The sequence below is a fragment of the Dromiciops gliroides genome, chromosome 6, assembly GCF_019393635.1.
Source record: "Dromiciops gliroides isolate mDroGli1 chromosome 6, mDroGli1.pri, whole genome shotgun sequence".
Taxonomy (NCBI): domain Eukaryota; kingdom Metazoa; phylum Chordata; class Mammalia; order Microbiotheria; family Microbiotheriidae; genus Dromiciops; species Dromiciops gliroides.
The window spans coordinates 157,651,754-157,675,221 of NC_057866.1; the positions used below are offsets into that span (position 1 = coordinate 157,651,754).

Below are 23,468 nucleotides of genomic sequence, written 5' to 3' on the forward strand. Positions count from 1 at the left end.
TCAGCTAGTATTATTTTAACTTTCTAACTCCCTCAGTGCCTCACACACAGTAGGCTTTTAATAAATGCTTGCTGTGTTACAATGGGCTGTACTGTATTATACTGAGACACCAAGGTCCAGGAGGTAGAAAGCAGGATCCGGGGCTCCAAACCTCCCACTGGATTCTAAATTTTTCTCTTATATCCAAACTTTTGACTGCTCATCTGGGATATTCCACCATCTCTGGGAGAAATGGGAATATGCTAAAACATTCCCAACCTTTCTAGTCTTCTAACACCTTGTTCTGTCTGCCTCATGTTCTTTGCCATCTAGCTCCACTGGTCTACTTAAAATTCCTCGAAAATAACACTCCATCTCCTGACTCTGTGGAATACTTTGCCCTCTCACCTCCATCTCTTGCCGTCCCTTGACCCCCTTATCACTCAGATCAAATCCCTTCCCCTTTTTAGTGGCTGATACGGCACTGGACCTGGAGTCAGGAAGACCCTGAGTTCAAATCTGACCTCAGACACCTACTTGTTGTGTGACCCTGGGAAGGTCACTTAACTTCGTCTGACTCAGTTCCCTCAATTGTAAAATTGGCATAATAATAGTACCTCTCTCTCAGGGTAGTTATGAGCATTGAATGAGATCATTGTAAAGCACTTAGCACAGAGCTTGGAACATAGTAGGTGCTTAAGAAATACTTGTTCCCTTCCCTCACCCCCTCATCTACAGGGTTTATATCTTGCATGTCCAGGGATTTGCATGTTGTCTTCCCCATTAGAATATGCTTTCCCTGGGCAGCTAGGTGGCACAGTGGATAAAGCACTGGCTCTGGATTCAGGAGGACCTGAGTTCAAATCCGGCCTCAGACACTTGACACTTACTAACTGTGTGACCCTGGGTAAGTCACTTAACCCTCATTGCCGTGCAAAAAAAAAAAAAAAAAAAGAATATGCTTCCCCCATTAGAATTAGCTCCTTGAGGGCAGGACCATAATTTTGTTTGTCTGTGTACCCCAAGTACCTGGCCCCTAGTCAACATTTAATAAATGCTTATTCATTGAAATCAGGATAGTGCCTTGGTTGATATGGAGGCTCAAAATGCTAAATGGGAAAGGCTGCGTTAAGAGAAAACATGTAAGCCCAGAGGGCAATGTGACTGAGTTGTAGAGCTGAGGTCAACCAACCACCCCATTCTCTTTCCATCAGTCTGAGAGCAGGTGTAACAGTAACATGCCTCATTATACACCGTTTCCTGACTGCTTTTGCTTTGGGATGACATTTAGAATATAAAGAACTTTCCGAAGAAAGTGCTGACAGGACAGGGTAGGGGAGATCTCTGTCTAAATGCGTGTGGACACCCATGGACACACATGCAGAATTCAACTTCCTAGGAATCTACCCCTTCAATTTCTCTTCTCTTCTCTTCTCTTCTCTTCTCTTCTCTTCTCTTCTCTTCTCTTCTCTTCTCTTCTCTTCTTTTCTTTTTCTTTTTTCTTTCTTTCTTTCTTTTTTTTTTTGGTGAGGCAATGGGGGTTAAGTGACTTGCCCAGGGTCACACAGCTAGTAAATGTTACGTGTCTGAGGCTAGATTTGAACTCAGGTCCTCCTGACTCCAGGGCCGGTGCTCTATCCACTGCGCCACCTAGCTGCTCCCCTTCAATTTCTTAAAAAAAAAAAAAAAAAGTTTCCTGCCTTAAGTCCAGGATGATTTTTATTTTTAATCATTTCTCAGCTTCTAAAAATAATAGTACTAATATTTAAAATTTATATAGTGTTGTAAGTTTGGTCAGGTACTTTTCTGTACATTGCCTCTTTTGAGTCCTCCCCAGACTCACAGAATTCTATTGCTCCAGCAGCCATCTAGTCCAACCTGTGCCTGAAAAAGAATCCCTGAGAAAGCTTCCCCAACGAGTGGGCATCCTCACATCCCTGTGAGGCAGGTTCTACAGGTATTATTAGTCCCATTTTACAGATGAGAAAACTGAGAGTCAGAGGTGGTTTCAGATGTGATCACAGAGGGAGTCAAGTGTGAGAGGCAGAATTGGAACCAGACTCGAAGCCCAGCATCCTATCTATACACTGTCTCCCCATGTTATGCTGCCTGTCTGGCTTGGTTATTCTTGCCCATTACTTTGAAAGTTCAAAAGTTCCTTAAAAAGAGGTGCTAAAGGAGCCTGATTTTCCTTTTTGTCACCCAAGAAATACAGAGAACACACTAAGTGTGCAGGGCACATCTTCCTTGGGTGTTATGCCGAACTTGTAGTGAGAGGTGGCGTCCCATGGTTGGACTTCTGGAAAGAAGGCAAGCCAGCCAGCTTAATCTGGAGATAGTAGAGAAGACTTCTCCCCTCCAACTGAATGAATGAAGATACTTTCCTCTAGCCACACTCAGAGGACCTAGGTTTCAAATCTTGATTCTCTTTGGAAACACGAAGATGAGGACATTGGCTTCTAGACCCAGACCTGAACGGACAGGTCTTGGGGATGACGCATGACTGACTCACAGGAGCAGACAGCGGGGAAAGGACCTCCCAACATGGGAGGGCCTTGGCTTAACTGCTTCTGCAAGTCTTCTGAGGAGCTGAGGAGCCCCTCCACTTCTTAGTGATTACTTGCTTGACATGAGAGAGGCAGAGACAAGGTTAGATGCTCCGAGCCAGACCTTAGCCCCTTGAGGTGCTTGAGGAGGAGGGAGCTGGCAAATGATGAGAGCCCTTCTCAGCAGCATTTCTCCCACTGGTGCCTGAGCATTCATGATTTCTCTGTTTTCATAGCTCCCTCCCACTTGCATGATGGGGAGGGTTTTTTTTCTTTGTGGGGGATAGAAGTCTTGCTTCTGCCAACATACACCAGCTGTCATCTTCTCAGGTATCTCTGTGGGGGTGTAAAAGTAAGGGCAGGAAATCTGTGATGCAGATTGAGAGTGAGAAGTTTAAAAACCTTTCAAGAGAAATGCTTTTGTTTCTTTTCTGTTAGCCCACCTTTGCATAGCCCCTTTTAAGGTTTGTAAAATATTTTATATTATCTCATTTGTCTTTACAACAATGCTATGAGGTAGGTAGCATTATTATGGTACCTCTTCTTTCTTTCTTTCTCTTTTTCTTTCCATCTTTCCTTCCTCCTTTCCTTCTTCCCTCCTTCCCTCCTTTCTTCCTTTCTTTCCTTCCTTCCCTCCCTCCTTTCTTTCTTTCTTTCTTTCTTTCTTTCTTTCTTTCTTTCTTTCTTTCTTTCTTTCTTTCTTTCTTTCTTTCTTTCTTTCTTTCTTTCTTTCTTTCTTTCTTTCTTTCTTTCTTTCTTTCTTTCTTTCTTTCTTTCTTTCTTTCTTTCTTTCTTTCTTTCTTTCTTTCTTAGACATGAAGTGATTTTATCCATGGTCACAAAGTTAATAAAGGTCTAAAATGGGATTTGAACCTAGGGTCTTCCTAAATTCAAATCTAGAACTCTATTCACCACACCATGCTGCCTTTCTGAAATCCTTTTATTTCTAAGAATTTTAATTTTTCATGAGAGGTAGCATGACATAATGAAAAGGACATTGAACTAGGAATTCCCCAAGGAAGCCCAATCTTTTGGGGCCTCGCTGTCTTCACTGACCAAACAATCAATAGCATTTACCAAACATCTCCTATTTGTGATAGGTATTAGGATATGAAGACAAAAGGTGAAACAGTCCTTGCTATCAAGTAAGACTCCCCTTCTATGGGGGAGACAGTGTGGACATATATGAGTATGTACAGAAAAAACTACAAATAAACACAAGGGAGATAAAGGCAAGGTAATTAAAGAGAGTGAGGGTCTAAGCTGGGAGGTGAGGAAAGGCTTTGTAAAGAAACTGGCACTTGAGCTGCATCCTGAAGAAAGGGAGGGAGTACCTTCCAAGGATGGGGGATAGCTGCTGCATGGATGGGTGTGTGATGGAGATGGGAGATGAAGTGTTATGTGTGAGGAACAGCAAGAAGGCCAGTCTGGTTGGACTATCGGATGTGGGAAGAGGGGTAGGAAGAGTGACGTATAATGAAGCTAGCCTATAAGCTAAGGGCTAGGTTGTTAAGGGCATTAAATGCCAGAGACAATACAGAGCCATGGAATTTATTGAGTAGGCAAGTGACACAGTCAGACCCACACTTAAGAAACTACATTGGCAGCTGTGTGGTGGATTTGAGGGAGGGGAGAGATTTGTCTGGGACACCATTAAGGAGGTCATTGCAATAGCTCAGGTGGAAGGTGATAAGAAAGTGAACTATAAGTTGTGGTCATGTGAATTAGGAGAAGGGGATGAGGAGGAGATCCTGTGAAGGTAAAAATGGTGAAATTTCATAGGGTAAAGGCAGAGGCTTAGGACCAAATGATATATAATATTCTGTTTAATTATCATGATATTTATGTTGATTTAATGTTAGACTTCTGAAGATTTAAAAAAAAAACCTTTCTGATTGAATTTGGAGATTATTTACGTTCAGGACCTCACAAAGCCAAATCCACATATGAGATAAAATGCCTCTGTGTTTGAATTACTGTGCTTATGTTGGTGTCTGAGTTCCTACATTGTAACTCAGGACCACTAGAACTCAGGGACAGAGCATCGAGCTTTGAGTCAGGAAAACTTTGGTTTAAATCTCCCTCTGACTCCTGTGTGTTATGTTAACCTGAGACTCAGTTTCCTTATCTGAACAATGGGGATGAAAGCAATGTGGCATAGAGGTCATGATATTGACTTTGGAGTCAGGAAGACCAGGTTAAAGTCTTACCTGTGACACATACTTTCTTTTTTTTATTTTTTTTGTGGGGCAATGAGGGTTAAGTGACTTGCCCAGGGTCACACAGCTAGTAAGTGTCAAGTGTCTGAGGTCAGATTTGAACTCAGGTCCTCCTGAATCCAGGGCTGACACTTTATCCACTGCGCCACCTAACTGCCCCCTGACACATACTTTCAAGTGACTACGGGAAAGAAGTCATATTGCCTCAAAGTTCCTCCACACAACTCTCTGAGACTATAAATTACAGACAAGTGGACTAGTTGTACTGGTGAAGGGAGTTTCCACTTTTGGGATTCCCTACATTGATGAATTATAGGTCTAGGACAAAAAAAGTAATAATAATAAATGTAGTGCTTAGCCAGTGGGGTCATTGTGAGACATATAGTCTATGTCTCTTTGCAGCATTAGGTAGATGTAAGATGTTAGGCTGCTGTTGCTTCTCTGGCTCTCCCTCCCCAAGGTTCAGCAAATACCTCCTCTATGAAACATACCTGACCATCAGTGCTAACGGAGCCACCACAGGCTGTTAGCAGTTCGGACATGTCATAGTAGCTGTTGAATTCCCAGAGGCAGGCATCGAGATTAAGACTGTGGTAAAAGCGGAGGGTCTGGGCAGACCTCAAAGTGCTGTACTGGTAGGGTAACATCTCGCCAATGATATCTGTGCTCCTGGTATATTCTGTGGTGAAACCATACTTGGTCTGGATGTCTCTGTAATCCAGGAGGTTGGAACACTTGTGGTTGCCCACCCGAGTTCCATCAGGGCTCAACATCAGCTCAAAGTTGGACAGAGGTCGAGTGGAGATGACGGGCAGCATTCCTGAAACATGACACAATGTGGTAAGCCTGGCAGCTTCAAGTGGGAAAACACACGGGGATGGGGAGTGATGGATCAAGGTCTCAGGAGCACTATGCCTAGAGTAGGAAGGAATTAGGTAACCCAAGTTCTAGACTCCCAGTTTTGCCACTGACTTGATGTTGTTCAGTCATTTTTCAGTCAACTCTTTCATGACCCCATTTGGGGTTTTCTTGGCAAAGATACTGGAATGGTTTTCCATTTCCTTCTACTGACCCCTATACTTATTTATTCATTTATAATCCATTTATCCTCCTGGTGAATGAAAATTATTGCCTAGGAAGTGAGGGCTCTGCTACCCACTGGGATGGACCTTACCATCCAGGTGAGGCATCTTCACGGTGAGCTTGATCAGGTTGGGGTAATCAGGTTCATCGGGCCCTGTATAGCGAATCCTGGCTGAGAAAGGTTCAGCTCCTACCATTCCAGGCATACGTGGCTGACAGAGGCCTAGAGAAACATAAATTCATGGAAATGTAAAGGGGACTGGGAATTCTGGGAAGATGCAGACAGAAACTAATGCATGCAGATTTATTCAACCCACTGACTTCTGTTGACATTCCACTCTTGAGGATTTCTGGTTTAGTTTGGGAATTATCTAGGGCCTCCACTTCTATTTCTATTTGATTCTTGGCCAAGCCAACATTCATTAGCACCCCTGCCAGAACAGATAGGCAGGTAAAGGACAATTATTATCCCCGTAGTTCCATCTCCAGCTGTGATGAAAAGTTGAGAGAGAGAGTTGGAAGCTTTATTCAAAATGAAAACTGGAGGGGCAGCTAGGTGGCACAGTGGATAGAGCACTGGCCCTGGATTCAGGAGGACCTGAGTTCAAATCTGGCCTCAGACACATGACATTTACTAGCTGTGTGACCCTGGGCAAGTCACTTAACCCCAATTGCCTCACCAAAAAAAAAAAAAATGAAAACTGGAGCTGATAATGACTGTGCTAATTCTTCAATGCAGAATTGGCTCAATCAGTCTTTTTTTTTTTTTTTTTGGTCAGTGCAAAGAGGGTTAAGTGACTTGCCCAGGGTCACACAGCTAGTAAGTGTCAAGTGCCTGAGGTCAGATTTGAACTCAGGTCCTCCTGAACCCAGGGCCGGTGCTTTATCCACTGCTCCACCTAGCTTCCCCTCAATCAGTCTTTTATTTTTAATTTTTTTAAATTATGAAAGTATTTTATTATTTTCCAGTTAAATATAGATATAGTTTTCGATATTTGTTTTTTATAAGATTTCTAGTTTTAAATGTTTTTCCCTCCCTCCCCTCCCCAAGACAGCAGGTAATCAGATGTAGAATATACAATAACATTAAACATATTTCTGCATTAGTCATGTTATAAGAGAAGAATCAGAGCAAAAAGGAAAAACCTCAAAAAAGAAAAACAACAGCACCAAAAACAAAAGAAATAGTATGGTTCAATCTGCATCCATATTCTACAGTTCTTTTTTTTTTTCCTGGGTTTGGAGAGCCTTTTCCATCATGAGTCCTTTGGAACTATCTTGTACTGTTGTATTGCTGAGAAGAATCAAGTCTATCACAGTTGATCAACACATAATGTTGATAATACTGTGTAAAATGTTCTCCTGGTTCTGCTTATCTCACTCATCATTAGTTCATACAAGTCCTTCCAGGTTTCTCTGAAATCTGCCTGCTCATTGTTTCTTACAGCACAATGGAATTCCATTACATTCATATACCAGAACTTTTTCAGCCATTCACCAATTGATGGGCAGTCCTTCAATTTCCACTTCCTTGCCACCACAAAAAGAGCAGCTATAAATATTTTTGTACATGTGGGTCCTTTTCCCTTTTTTATGATCTCTTTGGGAAAAAGACCCAATAGTGGTATTGCTGGGTCAAAGGATATGCACAGCTTTATAGCCCTTTGGGCATAATTCCAAATTGCTCTCCAGAATGGTTAGATCACTTCACAGCTCCACCAACAATGCATTAGTGTTCCAATTTTCACACAGCTTCTCCAACATTTATTATTTTTCTTTTTTGTCATATTAGCCAATCTGATAGGTGTCAGGTGGTACCTCAGAGTTGTTTTCATTTGCATTTCTCTAATCAATAGTGATTTAGAGCATTTTTTCATATGGCAATAGATAGCTTTGATTTCTTCATCAGAAAACTGCCTGTTCATATTCTTTGACCATTTCTCAGTTGGGGAATGACTTGGATTCTTAAGTATATTTTAGAAATGAGGCTTTATGAGAAGAACTGGCTATAAAAATTGTTTCCCAGCTTTCTGTCTCCCTTCTAATTTTGGATGCATTGCTTCTGTGTGTACAAAACCTTTTTAATTTAATGTGATAAAAATCATCCATTTTGCATTTCATAATATTCTCTGTCTCTTGTTTGGTTATAAACTGTTTTCCTTTCCAAAGATCTGAAAGGTAAACTATTTCTTCCTCTCCTAATTTATGTGTGGTATCACCTTTTATGTCTAAATCATGTACCCATTTTGACTTTATTTTAGTATAAGGTGTAAGATGTTGGTCTACGCCTAATTTCTGCCATAGTATCTTCCAGTTTTCCCAGCAGGTTTTGTCAAATACTGAGTTTCTGTCCCAGAAGCTGGAGTCTTTGGGTTTATCAAACAGTACATTACTAAAGTCATTTACTACTGTGTCTCCTGTGTCTCCCTATTCCATTGATCCTTCACCCTATTTCTTAGCCAATACCAAATAGTTTTGATGACTACCGCTTTATAGTAAAGCTTGAGATTTGGTACAGCTAGCCCACCTTCCTGTGCATTTTTTCATTATTTCCTTTGATATTCTTGACCTTTTGTTTTTCCAGATGAATTTTGTTATTATTTTTTCTAGCTCTATAAAATAATTTTTAGGTAGTCTGATTAGTATGGCACTGAATAAGTAAGTTAATTTAGGTAGAATTGTCATTTTTATTATATTAGCTCGGCCTATCCATGAGCAGTTGATATTTTTCCAATTATTTAGATCTGTCAATCAGTCTTTTAAGAGGAAACATGGAAAAATGAATTTGAATGGATTTGCCCTCTTTCATTAATAGCTTGGTGCTTCGTACGTGGTAGACACTCAAAGAAAGTTTGCTGGATAGAATTGGTATCTTTGGACCATTTTGGCATTTTCTCCTCTACCTTCTGAGGTGCTCCTATTGACTACAAAGGAATCCATTAATACAAAGGGAAAACTCATGATGGGGGACCATAGAAAAATACAATGACCCATACTCTGAAGGTCAGACTAGAACATCAGGGCAGCGCTAATAAGATGAAATTCAATAGGGATAAATGTAAAGTTAGGTCAAAAAATCAATTTCATAAATATAAGATGAAGGCAGTATGGATAGATAGCGTTTGTCTGAAAAAGATCAGGGCAGGGGTTAGTGCACTTTTGAGCTCAGCATAAGTCAAGAGTATGATATAGCAACCAAGAATACTAGTGACTCCAAGTTCAATACCAAAGGTCATCCCTGTACCCATGTTACCCAATAACCTCTTGAAGTTCCTTCTAGTCCTGTGACCTTATGAAATCACCTAGATACTCATATATTCACACCTATATACTTCCATATGTATTTAAACTATTGACCAGCTTGTTTCAAAAATAACAATAAGCTCCCATTTATCTAAAGTGATTGGAGAATGGGGATATTCTGTTTGGCAATTCTGGTTGGAACATAGGCTACCCATTTTCAAAGAACAGTGACAGGCACAAGGTAATCTTTGATAATTTCAAGGATACATCAGGGTCTTGAAGATCTTCTGGCCATCGTTATGAAAATGAGTTATTATACATCAGAAGGCTAATGTGTGGGGGCAGCTAGGTAGCACAGTGGATAAAGCACCGGCCCATGGATTCAAGAGGACCTGAGTTCAAATCTGGCCTTAGACACTTGACACTTACTAGCTATGTGACCCTGGGCAAGTCACTTAACCCTCATTGCCCCACAAAAACAAAAACAAACCAAAAAAAAAGAAGTCTAACATGAACTGTTGCAGAATGAAATGGACAGAACCAGGAGAGTAATCTACACTAGCATTACAATAACATAAACAAACAAATAAAAAACCAAAAGGAAGTTGAACTCTGAGTAACTGTAATGACCAATGATGATCCTGGAGAAGAGATGATGAAACATCCATTCTTCCTTTCAGTAGAGATGTGGAAGAATAAGAAAGTAGAATGCTGTCTACTTTGTTAAATGTAGCCACTCTATCAGCTGGTTTTGCTTAATTGGTTGGTGTATATTTTTTTTTCCTTTTTTGTATAAGGGAAGGTGCAGTGGTGGTGGTAGAGGGATATCCAGAAATAATTGTGATGTAAAAACAAAAAAATGAAGTTATGGAATGATACTGTAGATATTGAAAATGTGAGATTGTTTTGGATCTGTGTCCATCCAATATTGCTTTGGTGAACAAATCCTTGACATCTTGTTTATTAGTCATTTGTTTCTTTCTTGGCATAGAGGAGGCAAAAAGGACAAATACACACAAAAAATCTGAGTTCTTGTACCTTTTTCTGGATGCTTGAAGTTTAGATACATGGGAGGTTACACTATCTCATACATGTAAAATCCATTTGATACCTACCAGCTCTCAGAGAGCTCAAGGATTATAATCCTATAATTCCCTCTTCTTAATGGGGAGCCCTGGGATTTCCTGCTGTACTCTAGAGGATCTTACCACTCACCATCAATTTTGCTGACAGTGATGACTGAACTCAGAAGCTCCAACCCCACATCACCACTTGTACTAACAGCTCGTGCAGCACACTGTACCCTCGACCCAGCTTGGAAGTAGATGGAGTCAAGGGTAATAGTCTTGGTGTTGGTGAAGAAAGTGTCAGCATCTATTTCTTTCATGGGACTGGTGACTCCATTACTGCTGGCTGGAGCACCAACCAGCCACCGATACAGAGTCAGGGTGTCATTGATGTTTTCTGCTGTGCAAATGGACCCTGTCTTGTCATAGTCTGAATATTTGGAATTGCATGCCTGGAATGAGAAAGAGAAATGATGAGGAGAGAGAAGCATTATACCTTGAATTTATATATTATTGTGTGTGATTTACATACTCATCCATTCATTCATAAACTAGAACTTATTGGCAAGTTCTGGGCACACAGAGATAAAAAACACACACCATAGTTCCTATTTTCTAGTAGGGGCAGCTGGGTGGTGCAGTAGATAGAGTGCCAGGTCTGGAGTCAAGAAGACTTATCTTCCTGAGTTCAAATCCAGCCTCAGACACTTACTAGTTATGTGACCCTGAACAAGTCACATGACATGTTTGCCTCAGTTTCCTCATCTGTAAGATGAGCTGGAAAAGGAAAAGATTAACAACTCCATTGTCTTTACCAAGAAAAGTTAGACATGAATGAAACAAGATTATAAGGTTATTTTCTATTGGAGAAAAGTAAATTAAAAAAATAAAGTTAATACAAAGTAATTAGGGGTGGGGTAGGCATTAGGGAAGGCCCCATGGATAATAACAATAATTGAGATTAGCATATGGGTACATACAACATATAAGCGATTCTACATCACAGACATTCAAAAATATCAAAAGTCACATAAACAATATAAACTCAAACACAGGCACTAAAGTAATCATGTAAATTAGCATGGGCCAATAAACCAAAGACCTGAAATTAACCAGGACAGGCCTGATGGAAATCAGGTTATGGGTGAGTAGGAGTTTTAATAAAACTGAAAATGCAACTGAGAACTTTTTCTTTAAGCAACTGATGCTTAGCCTATTTGCAATGGCATCCTAATTAGTCTCCTTGCTCTTTCCCACTCCAATCCATCTCCTGCACAGCTGCCAAAATTTTATTTTTTAAGTGCAGATCCAACCATGTCACTTCCCTATTCAATAAATGCCAGTGGCTCTGTATTGCTTCAAGGATAAAACAAACACTCCTCTGTTTGGCTTTTAAAACCCGTTACAACTTGGCCCCATCCTAGGTTTCTAGCCTCATTAGACATTCCTTACCCTAAGACCCAGCCAAACTGCCCTTCTCTCTATTTCTCACAGGGGCACTGTATCCCAGTTTCCATGCCTTTGCACTACCCATTTCCCATGTTTGGAACGTGCTCCTGCCTTACTTCCACCTCAGATTCCCTCTCTTCCCTCAAAAATGCAGCTTAAACAAATCAACAGGCAATTATTAAGCACCTACGATGTGCCAGGCACTGTGCAAGCAATGGGAGATAGGAAGACAAAAACAACAAATTAGTTCCTGCTTTCATAGACCTCAATATGATCTTTTCAACTGCCCTCTCTCCCTTTTTGCCTTTGTGTTTAACCTTCTTGTATTTAATTTGTATTTACTGCATATACTTATGCATGCACATGTCATCTCCCCAATAAAATGTAAGCCTTGAGAGAGTGATTTTTTCATACTTTGTGTTTGTATCTCAAATGCCCAGTACAGTGCGAGGCATATAGTAGGCATTTCATAAATGCTGGTCTGTTTAACTGATTGATACTTGTTGCTCTCAGGTGCATCATGGCACTGATCTGTATGGGAAGCAAAATAAATAATAATTAACAATAACAATAATTAACACTAATAACAACAATAATGATAGTTGACATTTTTATAATGCTATAAAGTTTTCAAAGAACTCTGGATTAATGATCATATTTGGTTATTTCATGAGACCCTTTGGGTGGACCAATGGACTTTTTTTTTGCGGGGCAATGAAGGTTAAGTGACTTGCCCAGGGTCACATAGCTAGTAAGTGTCAAGTGTCTGAGACTGGACTTGAACTCAGGTCTTCCTGAATCCAGGGCTGGTGCTTTAACCACTGCATTATCTAGCTGCCCTTGACCAATTGACTTTTTAGCATGGAGCAAAGTTCAGCGTAACAGGTCCTACCGTCACACACACAACAGGGTAGCCATTTGGGGGGCTGGCTTTCTCTTTGGTTGTAGGTGTGTCATCGTATAGGAGGAGTGACACCACTTGGGGAATGGCTGGAAAGGTGACATCTGCAATGCTGTCCATTTCTTCAATGTACACGATGGCTTTATTCATCTGAAATATGGGATGAGAAGGACTGTTAAAGGAAAGACTTTTCAAGAAGAGCAGAGCTGACAAAACTAGAAGCACAGTAATGATCTTCTTATTATCATTCTGCATTGCTCATCTTCCTGTGTTGTTTCCACACTCTGACTTGGGTGGCTATGTGGGTTCACACTTGGTGGTTCCAAAGGTTTGATGCTCATCAGGGAGCCTGGATGTCTAGGATCCTACCAAAGTCATTTATTATACTCCATTTATTTCTTCTTGCTTATCAGGTATGAGTGCAAGAATGTCACCCAAAGATGACCATAATTTGGACTTGAATTTTCATGCCCTCTGGTCAGGAAAGAACTAGAGGACTGTGAAGTTCCCAGGAATTATCTTTATTACTTCTCTCCCAAAAGGATCATGCCTAAAGCACCTACAGTAAATAAGCTCTTTGCCTTACTCTACTGATTTTCATGGATATTAATTCTACAGGCTCCCCCAGTTACCTGTCTGAGTGATTAATAATATTCTTAGTAAAGAATTCTGGTTATGATGTGGAGTTGTCCCACGGAACACTGATTGGCGCATAGTAAACACTGAATAAATGCTTGCTGATTAATTGATTGATGGAAGAGTGGGCAGAACTGAGAGTAAAGAATGAAAGTGACAAAGAGACTAATTTAGATTTGATAGAAGAAGAAACTTTCTAAGAATGAGAAAGATAACCAAAAGTGGACTGGGCCATCTTAGGAGGAAGTAGGTTTCTCTACACTGATGAGCAGAATGAGTTTGTTTCTGGAAATGACCAGTGCAGGATTATGGTTTCCTTTTCCTTCTTTTCTCTTTGCATCTTTGCCTCTGTTTCTTTCTTTTTTCTCTCTTTCCTCCTTCCTTCCTTCTTTCCTTCCTTCCTTCCTTCCTTCCTTCCTTCCTTCCTTCCTTCCTTCCTTCCTTCCTTCCTTCCTTCCTTCCTTCCTTCCTTCCTTCCTTCCTTCCTTCCTTCCTTCCTTCCTTCCTTCCTTCCTTCCTTCCTTCCTTCTCCTTTTCTTTCCTTCTAGGGATATTGAAAGGAAATAACAATTGATTCAACATTAATTAAATTGATAATTAAAAGAAACAATAATACTTTTAAAAAACATTTAAAAAGGAAAAAATACAATAGAAGTCTTTAAACAAATGTTAGATGATCAACTATTAGGGAAGTTGTTGCAGGATAGGTGTCACTTCCTTTTGGAGGAAGATGTTTAAAGATGGATAGAGTACACAGATTGACTAAAATATATCCTTACTGCTTCAATTTAGCTGGATCTATGGGGCACCTAGTTGGTATAGATAGAGTGCCTGACCTAGAGTCAGGAAAACTCATCTTCCTGAGTTCAGTTCTGGCCTTGTACAGTTACTAGCTGTGTGGTCCTTGGCAAGTCACTTAACACAGTTTGTTTCAGTTTCCTCAAAGGTAAAATGAGCTGGAGAAGGAAATGGCAACCACTTCAGCATCTTGGCCAAGAAAACCCCAAATGGGGTCACAAAGACTTGGACAGGACTAAACAAGAATTGGATTCACATTAATTTCCTTTCATCTAGTCTGTATAAAAGAGCCTGATCGAACTGGCCTGCACCCCTTGTAGAAGGATCCTTGTTCAGAAATGTTAAGGTCTGTTATAATTCTGTGATTCTTTGAAGAACACAGAGGATGGACTGTTACACTCATAGTTTTTATATCTCATAAGACTAAAACTATTATCCTCAGGTATTTTACATATACCTGCAGAGTATGCTGGCATTCAGGATAAAAGGAAACTCCATTTTATCCCAGAGCATTGGTTAATGAGATTTTCTTGTTAACTGGACATTCGAGTTAATAGATTGGTCAATCAAAAACATTTAAATAAATGTGCCAGACATTGTGCTAAGTGCTGGGGTTACAAATGAAGGTAAAAATAATCTTCTACCTTCAAGGAGATTATATTCTAATGGGTGAGACAATATGTATAGTAATAGGTACATAAAGATACAGAGAAGACAGAAGATAATATTTTCTTTTCTTTTGGATCCCCAATAGAAGATATTCTTAAAGGGTAAGACCCTAGCAACTGGGAGTACTAGGAAATGTCTCCTGTAGAAGGTGGCATTTGGATTGAGTTTGGAAGGAATTTAGAGAAGCTAAGGTGTAGAAGGGGAATTCCAGGGATGGGAGACAGCCAGTGCACAGGTACAGAGATGAAAGATAGACCATCATGTGTGAAGAACAGCACATAGGCCTGCATGGCTGGATCACAGAATATGTGGGAGTCAAATATTAGACTGGAATGGTAAGCAGAAATGAGGTTATAAAGAATCTTAAATTTTTTTTAAAAGATTTTTAATGACTAGAGTTAAAAGGAACCTATTGCTTTCTATATACTTAGCTATGCATTACCTCTATCTCCTTCACACCTAAAATTCGGATTCTACCTGTGGAACCATCATAGGCTCTGACTGGAGAGCTTTCATTTTATTTTTCCTAGATCAGTCCACCATTTCCCTTTTAGGTCATTCCCTTCCCCCTTTCCAGCTCCCCTTTATGTTTTTCCCCCCTCAGAATGTAAGCCTCATGAAGGCAGGAACTAATTTGCTCACTTGTTATATCCTTATCACTTATAAACATAGTAAAAGCTTAATAAATGCTATCTAATCGAGTATAGGCAGTGGTGATATGATCAGACCTATGCTTTAGGAAAATCACTTTGGCAGCTGAGGGGAACATAGATTGGAGTAGGGAGTGGGGAGAGACTTGAGGCAGAGACCCCACCAGTTAGAAGGCTGTTGTAATAGTCCAGGGGACAAGCGATGAGGGCCTGAACTAGGGTTGGTAGCTCTGTGCATGGAGAGAAGGGGATGAATATAAGAGACTTTGTGATGGGAAAAATGATAAGATTTGGTAACTGATTGGATGTATGGGATAAGGGAGAGTGAGGAGGTGAGGACGACATCAAAGCTGTGACCCTCAGTGACCATATATACCATTCAGGAATCCCATCTTTTCAAAGAATTAAAAGAGAACAGCATATACTCAACAGTAAAATTTTTCCAGACATAATGTACTCATTCTTTGTTTCATATCATTGTTCTCGCACAATCCTAATGACATTATAACGGCAGTGATTAAGGTACGTGCTGCTGTTTCTCTTGTATGATGCAGGGATAAATGGATCAATTCAATTGGTTTTTGGGAAACCATCAGTCGAAAAACGCCTTAATATTATCATGACTAAAAGGTTCGTGTGATTTGTCAAACTAGAGTTTTGGAAGGTGTCTTTGGCCAGTAAAGTGCAATAACCTGTATCTCCGCCACCATATTTTCATCTGGCTTCAGATGAATGGTCAGTGCTTCTCTCATTTCCCTTATGCCATCATATAAGACTTCAAGTTCTACAAAGTGTTCAGTTTCTCCTTCCCTGAACTCGATATCTGAAAGGGAGAACACAAGAAAAACAAAATGAATCTCTATTCCAAGCTCCCTCTCTTCCAGAAAGCATGGTCCATTCATTACATCTAGTAATTTATTTAAAACATTTGGGAACCTCCGGCACAGAAAGATGAATTAGTCTATTGAGTTCATACAGACTTGGGACTAAAACTCAGGTCTTTCAATACCCAGACCAGACCCAGTACCAATCCCACTTCCATTGGAGGTCTATTATTTCTCCTTCTTTTCCCTGGTTGCCCAACTCCTTTTGGAAATTCATTGCTCCTTCGAATTGATGGAGAGACTAATGGACAGTGCAAGGAATCAGGCATGGATGGGGTACATAAGTTATCTTCCTGATGTATTAGAAAGAACAATGAACTATAAGTCTGAACATCTGGGCTTGAGTCTGGCTTCTGACACTCACTAGCTGTGAAATTGCGGTGAAGTTACTTAACAGTTCTAAATTTACCCAACTGTCGAAAGGGAGATAGAGGGGCAGCATGGTATAAAGGATATAGACCTGACCTCTGTATGAGGAAGACCTGCAGTCAAATCCAGCCTCACAAACTTCCTAGCTTGTGTGACCCTGCAAAGTCACTAAACTGCTGCCTGCCTCAGTTTCCTCATCTGTAAAACAGTGATAATAGGGGCACCTACCTAAGGGTTCTTCAGAGGATAAAATGAGATGATATTTGTAATCTGCTTTGCAAACCTTAAAGAACTATGCAAAATTGTTATTATTATTATTACTAGCTGTGCAACCTTGGGCAAGTCACTTAACTTCTCAGAGCCTCAGGTGCCTCTATAATTACTATATAAATTTCTGAGCAAGTATTAATTTGCATTGGTAGAGGGAAGGAGTTTCCTCATCTGGGAGTTTCTGATTCCATTGAAAGCATAGATATAATTTTTTTTTAAAAGCAGGAAGATACTTATGCTATTTCATATTGTTCTATCCTATTTTATTTTCTATTTATTATTATGTAAATTATTATATGAAATCCTATTTATTTACCTATTTATTTTTTATTTATGTTGTTGTAATATCCTACTTCATAGTGTTGTTGTAAGCCTGAAAGTATTCTAGAATGTGAGTTATTATTAATTGTTGCCAGTTCTGGGCCAAAAACAGCATATAAAATGGAATCTTGTCATGACCCATGGATTTGATTTAATTAACCACCTTTTTTTGAAAACTTGTTCATGCTTTCTGGGCTCAGTTTCCTCATTGGCAAAACAAAGAGGTAAACCTAGATAACCTCTAAGGTCCTTTATGTCTCTAAGTCTTTGACCCAATGATCTTTTTTGTGATCATTATTATTATATTATATATTAATGATAAGTTAATTAATAATAAGTAATTATTATGTTTCATTATAGCATTAAATATCATTATATCATATATTCATTATTATTACATTATTATATACTATTTCTCATTGATGACTAATATCATTATATTATTATATGTCATTCTATGTTATATGTCGTTATTATTATGTTATCATTATTATTCTTGGAGGAAGCCAGAGAATTGAAAGGTCAGAGGTGAGGAGGGAGAGTTTCCCAGTTGTGGGGAGAGCCAATGAAAAAGCAGGGGGATAGAAGTGGGATGCCTTTGTGTGAGGAATCGCAAAGTAGGTCTGTGTAGCTGAACTTTTGAGGGAGTAGAGGGGACTGATATCAATTTATTCTTTTTTTTTTTTTTTTGCAGGGCAATGAGGGTTAAGTGACCTGCCCAGAGTCACACAGCTAGTAAGTGTCAAGTATCTGAGGCCAGATTTGAACTCAGGTACTTCTGACTCCAGGGCCAGTGCTTTATCCACTACGCCACCTAGCTGCCCTACTCAATTTATTCTTGCATTATTAACTAGGCAAGCATACATTGTGAGCAGGTTTGTCTTGCGTATGACTTGTTTCCTCACCTTTTGACACAGGGTTGTAGTCTTCCCCAGAGGTTGCTGAGCCATCCTTTGTGTGGATCCTCACCACAGACACTTTGGAAGTGTCCCCCAGGCGCACCACTGGGATTCTGAGTACAGCAGTCTCCCATGGCTGCCCAGGCTCCTGAACACTGTATTTGGCTTTGGAGAACTTGATCACTGGCTCTAGAAAAGCAGTGAAAAGACACTCAATCGCTTCTTGTAGGGACTTACCTTAGGACATGAGGTTGATCCAAAAGCTAGGTACCAGAAATGAAAAAAGGATATAAAAATGGAAAAATAGCTTATCTGTCTTTAAATTTCCAGCATAGTTTTTAAGCCTAGTGGTTTTGCCAAGTACTTGAAGATATTTTCCATCGGATTCAAGGCTGCCAATTTCTAACCCTTGAACTGATTTCTGAATGGAGTTAAGGGTCATAATTTTCTGGACTAATGCAGCACATTTGGAAAAGGCTGCCATAATTATTCTGCTCTCCTGGTCATAAACGATATCCTATCTGCTATCAGTTTATTTTAGATCATTCTGGAACTTATATAGTAGTACTATGTAGATTCTTGGAATTGGGTGTCTAATACCCAGGCTAGCTCATATCAAGCAACCTCAGTGAATACAGTGTGATTACAAATGGATCACGCTGTGGCGATTGTGACAGCTGATTGTCACTGGTAAATGTATCTGTGCATTATATTTGGTTCTACTTAGTTTGCCCAGCTTCAAACATCATTGGGGGCCTCTGCTACATAAATTACTTTGGTAGGTATAGTTAGGAGAGATTTCAATGTGAAAATCTGTAGAAATTCTGGTTCCCTTGAATGAACTAAAATGATTTTCCTAATAAAATTGGAAATGATGTTCATTTACAATTTTATCTTTTGACTTAGGAAAACTGATTAAACGCTTATAACTCGGCAGCCCCCTAATGCCCAGGGCTGATACTGATTTAGTTCATGATCCACAAAAGTAGTGAGAGGCAAAAAACTCACTGTCTTCATCATCCTTGACCTTGATCAGCATCTCTTTTTGCTCTCCAACTGAGGCACCAAAGGCAGAGCTGCTTTTTGGGGTGCCAAGTATGAGCCTGAACTCTTCATCTTCTTCGTAAATGGAATCATCCTCTAAGGTCACCACACAGGCCTTCTCTGTTTCTCCTGAACAAAGCCAGAAGAGAAGGAAACAGCTACATGAAACGCGATGGAAGGTATGCAACGTAAGTAATCGAAAACTACTCACGATAACATGTTAAGAAATTTGAAGCACGAGAATAAACCTTTGAAAAGTTCATGGATGGGAGTCCTGCTACCTTACTATCCAATCAGCCTGTAGGTATATTTAATTAATTAATATTTATTTATTTATGTTTTCAACATTTGTTTAGATAAAATTTCCAATTTCAAATTTTTCTCCCTCCTCCCTCCCCTAGACAGCAGGTAATCTGATATAGGCTTTATATATATATATATAAAATATTAAACATATTTCTGCATTAGTCATGTTATACGAGAAGAATCAGAGCAAAAAGGAAAAACCTCAAAAAAGAAAAACAAAGCACCAAAAACAAACAAAATAGTATGGTCTAATCAGTGTCCATATTCCACAGTTCTTTTTTTTTTTCTCCTGGATTTGGAGAGGCTTTGGAACTTTCTTGTTCCATTGGATTGGTAAGAAGAATCTAGTCTATCACAGTTGATCAACACACAATGTTGATGATACTGTGCACAATGTTCTTTTAGTTCTGCTCATGTCACTCATCATCAGCCCATGCAAGTCCCTCCAGGTTTCTCTGAACTCCTCCTGCTCATCATTTCTTACAGCACAATAGTATTCCATTACATTCACATACTGTGGGTGCATTTTTTAAACTGTTGCTCAAACGACTAACATTTTCAAAACAAATATGTTAACTTGTGATGCTCACAATGACTCTGTCAGGTTGGTGCTATTATTATCCCCATTTTACAGGTGAGGAAACTGAGGTGAAGAGCAGGTAAGTAACTTCCTCAGGGTCACACAGCTAAGTGAGTATCTGCCGCAGGATTTGAGCTTAGGTCTTCCTGACTCTAAGTCCTGGATTCTGTCCTCTGTAGTGCCTAGTCTTAGGCTAGGTTACTACTTGCCTCAAAAGGGCAGTGATGTAAGGGGCCCAGGACACAGGACTGTTCAATTGAGGAGAGAGTCCTAAGGACAAAAATATGATGGTAGGCAGTGAAAACCTTCCTAATGTGGTAGATTTACTAAGTCGTCTGGGAGGGCCTGCTTTTGGGTCCTGGTTCAGCCATTTGCCTGCTTGGGCAAATCAATAACATGCCTGGGCTTTAGAGTCCTCATCTATAAAATGCGATAGCTGGACCATGAATTCTAATGCTTTATTGAAATTTGGAGTGATTACATCCCAATAGATGCTCTGGTTGATTTGGTAAGCTATGCTGGAGGGGATGGGGACTCAATCCATGATTCTGCCTTTCTAACACCACGACGACATTGTGATCACTAAGAATAATGCTGAAAATCTAGTTACAAAAGGGAGATAATACACACACACATATATCTCTTTTGTCACTAGATATATAAATACATATATACATATGCATATATATACACAAACACACTTTTCCCTCTAATAATCTCAAAATTGGGAAAGCACTTTTGTTTTGTTTTGTTTTTTGTTTTGTGGGGCAATGAGGGTTAAGTGACTTGCCCAGGGTCACACAGCTAGTGTCAAGTGTCTGAGGCTGGATTTGAACTCAGGTCCTCCTGAATCCAAGGCCAGTGCTTTATCCACTGTGCCACCTAGCTGCCCCGGGAAAGAACTTTTAAGCACTTTCCCATTTCCCTTCTGAAAGCATCTTTTGCTGATGTAAAACCCACTTTTTGCCACAATGAGCATTTATAGTGATTGCTCTGAGGATACCATAGGGAACAGGGCTAATCTAGTGTGGACAGCTAAATCCTAAACCTATCCAGACTTTTCTTTGCAATCTGTCTTTTATGTTCCCCTCTGAAGTTTCGGACAGTGGAAAGAGTGGTGGACAGAGGACTGAGATCCCAACCCTGGCTCTGATATTTCCTAGCTGTGTGACTGGGTAAACCATTGATGAATTCTGGGTTTCAGTTTCTGCATTTGTAAAATGAAGGGGGCCGACTAGATAACCAAGAACCCTTGTATCTAAATCCATGATGCTGTGATTCTATTTTAACAATAGCTAGCATTTATATAGGGTTTTAAGGTTTGCAAAGTGCTTTACAAACATTAATGACTCCCCAGTTTTTAGGTCTATCTTCAATTTTATAGGGAAAGGTTGTTGTTTGTCCTTCATTCTCAGAGGACCATGACATCAGGAGGTGATGTCATGACTTGCCGTGAACTAGAGGATTTAATGAGGGAGGGTTGTGCAAAGTCACCAGCCTCACTCTCTTGTCCAGAGCCATTTGAGTCCAGTGGCCATATTTGAACTCAGGTCCTCCTGGCTCAGGCTTTTGAAGTTGGGAGGACCTGAGTTCATATCTCACCTCAGACATTTGCTAGCTGTGTGACCTTGGGCAAGTCACTTAATCCCAATTGCTTTAAATGTCTGGGACCATCTCTAGTTGTCTTGATGTATATCTTGCCAACTGGAGCCAGATGGCTCTGGAGGAGAGAGTAAGGCTGGTGACTTTGCACAGCCCTCCCTCATTTAAATTCAATTCATTGCAAACCATGGCATCATCCCAGTGTCATGATCCTCTCTGAGAACAAAGGACAAACAACAACAACAAACATTATCTCATTTGATCCTCACAATGATCCTGGGCGCTATTATTATCCCATTGTACAGATGGGGAAACTGACTTGCCCAGGGTCACACAACCAGCAAGTACGTAAGGCAGGAGTAAGGTCTAACATACTCCAGGACCAGCTGTACCAGCCAGCAGCCTGTGTTATAGGAATTAGATGATCGGAATTAGACATAAGATTCAAACCCACATCCTCTTCCTCCAGATACAGTGTCTTTCTGCTCTTTCCATTAGACCCTGCTACTTGGCTTTCTTTTTCATATTGACTTTCCCCATGATTCAACATAAAATGTCAGAGCTAAAAGGGACCACAGGGACCATTCAACTCCCTTATTTTATAATAAGGAAATTGAGGCCCAGAGAAGAGAGGTAACATTATAGGATCAAAGACTTAGAGCTGGAAGCATCCTTACTTTCATTTAATTTAACTCTTTCATTCTACAGATGAGAAAACTGAGGTAAAGTAATTTGGCTGAGGTCACACAGAGAGTTAGGCAGCAGGGCTGAGATTCCAACCTGGGTCATCTGATTCCAAATCTGGCACTTTTCTGTGGCACATTTATGTTCTTCTCTCCCTCAGTCCCCTCTTTATCTCTAATTCCTTCTACTTACCCCCAGTTTCCTCTCTATCCAAGAGAGCGGTGCCTAGCTGCTCCTCAACAGTTCTTCCTTCCCTTCCTACTTTGCCTCCCCATGCTCCCCCACCTTCTCTTACTACCTTCTCAACATCACTCAGCACCCCAAGAGGGTCCCACCTGCCGTCTTTTCAGAATGCTCCATATTCACCTTCCCTCATCTTCTCAGCACCTCCCCCTGGTTCCAATGGGCACCTCTCAGAATGCCTCAGAATCCCTATCTCCCAATCCCTTGCTGCTTTCCTGCCCCATAACTCTTGCCTTCCCATGATCTGAATGAGAAAATTTTTATCGAGTTATGTGCACCAAAACCACTTTGATTCCCCCACATGTCCCTGGGATAATTAGGTGGCTTTAGGTTACCTTCTACTTTTAACATAAAAAAGTTATGTCAATATGGAAATGCCCTTCTCCCAACCTTGGATTATACTGGGCATTTCTTCACCAGAGTTGAAAGCCCTTTTAAACAATTTTTTTTTTGGGTTCATTCCCATTGTATCCCTATAAGATAAAAAGCAGTTGGTTTGGTGAGTTTTTTTTCCCTTGGATTCCAATTCCACTAAAGAAAATTACACTATCCTGGGATAAGTTTCAATATTGTGAAACTCAAAAATCCTGTAATTTGTTCTTTTCTTTTCTTTTCTTTTTTTTTTTTTTTTTGGTGAGGCAAGTGGGGTTAAGTGACTTGCCCAGGGTCACACAGCTATGATTTGTTCTTGATGGGAGTTATGAGGATAAAAGAAATCAAAGGAGAAATAGCCTTGCTCAGCTTTGGCTGCCCTGGAACCTCATCATATCCGCGTCATCTGCCCCACTTCACAGAAATCCTTTAGATTGGCGCGCAATGAAAAAGAGACCACTTTTTATAGATAACCTTCCAGCAACATTTATATGCATATATATGCAAGATATTAAAACCTATATTTATACATAATTTATATGTTGATTATATGGAATATTTATTATGTAGATAATTTCATTGACTATGGAAACTATATTACTTATACTTATTATGTAGACTACATATGTGAGCATTTGGACAGTTAGGTGGCAT

The 23,468-nt window shown here is 40.0% G+C and overlaps 1 protein-coding gene across 1 annotated transcript in view; it reads right to left on the reverse strand.

The window, feature by feature from the left end:
- FREM3 (FRAS1 related extracellular matrix 3) overlaps positions 1-23,468 on the reverse strand; it is a 156,706-nt gene that overhangs the window by 13,769 nt on the left and 119,469 nt on the right. The window contains exons 10-16 of the mRNA XM_043972277.1: positions 18,992-19,156; positions 17,990-18,172; positions 15,933-16,063; positions 12,479-12,637; positions 10,286-10,589; positions 5,919-6,050; positions 5,236-5,564 (exon numbers count right to left, since the gene is read on the reverse strand). Coding sequence (XP_043828212.1) covers positions 5,236-5,564; positions 5,919-6,050; positions 10,286-10,589; positions 12,479-12,637; positions 15,933-16,063; positions 17,990-18,172; positions 18,992-19,156 — 1,403 coding nt within the window. The remainder of the gene's footprint in view (positions 1-5,235; positions 5,565-5,918; positions 6,051-10,285; positions 10,590-12,478; positions 12,638-15,932; positions 16,064-17,989; positions 18,173-18,991; positions 19,157-23,468) is intronic.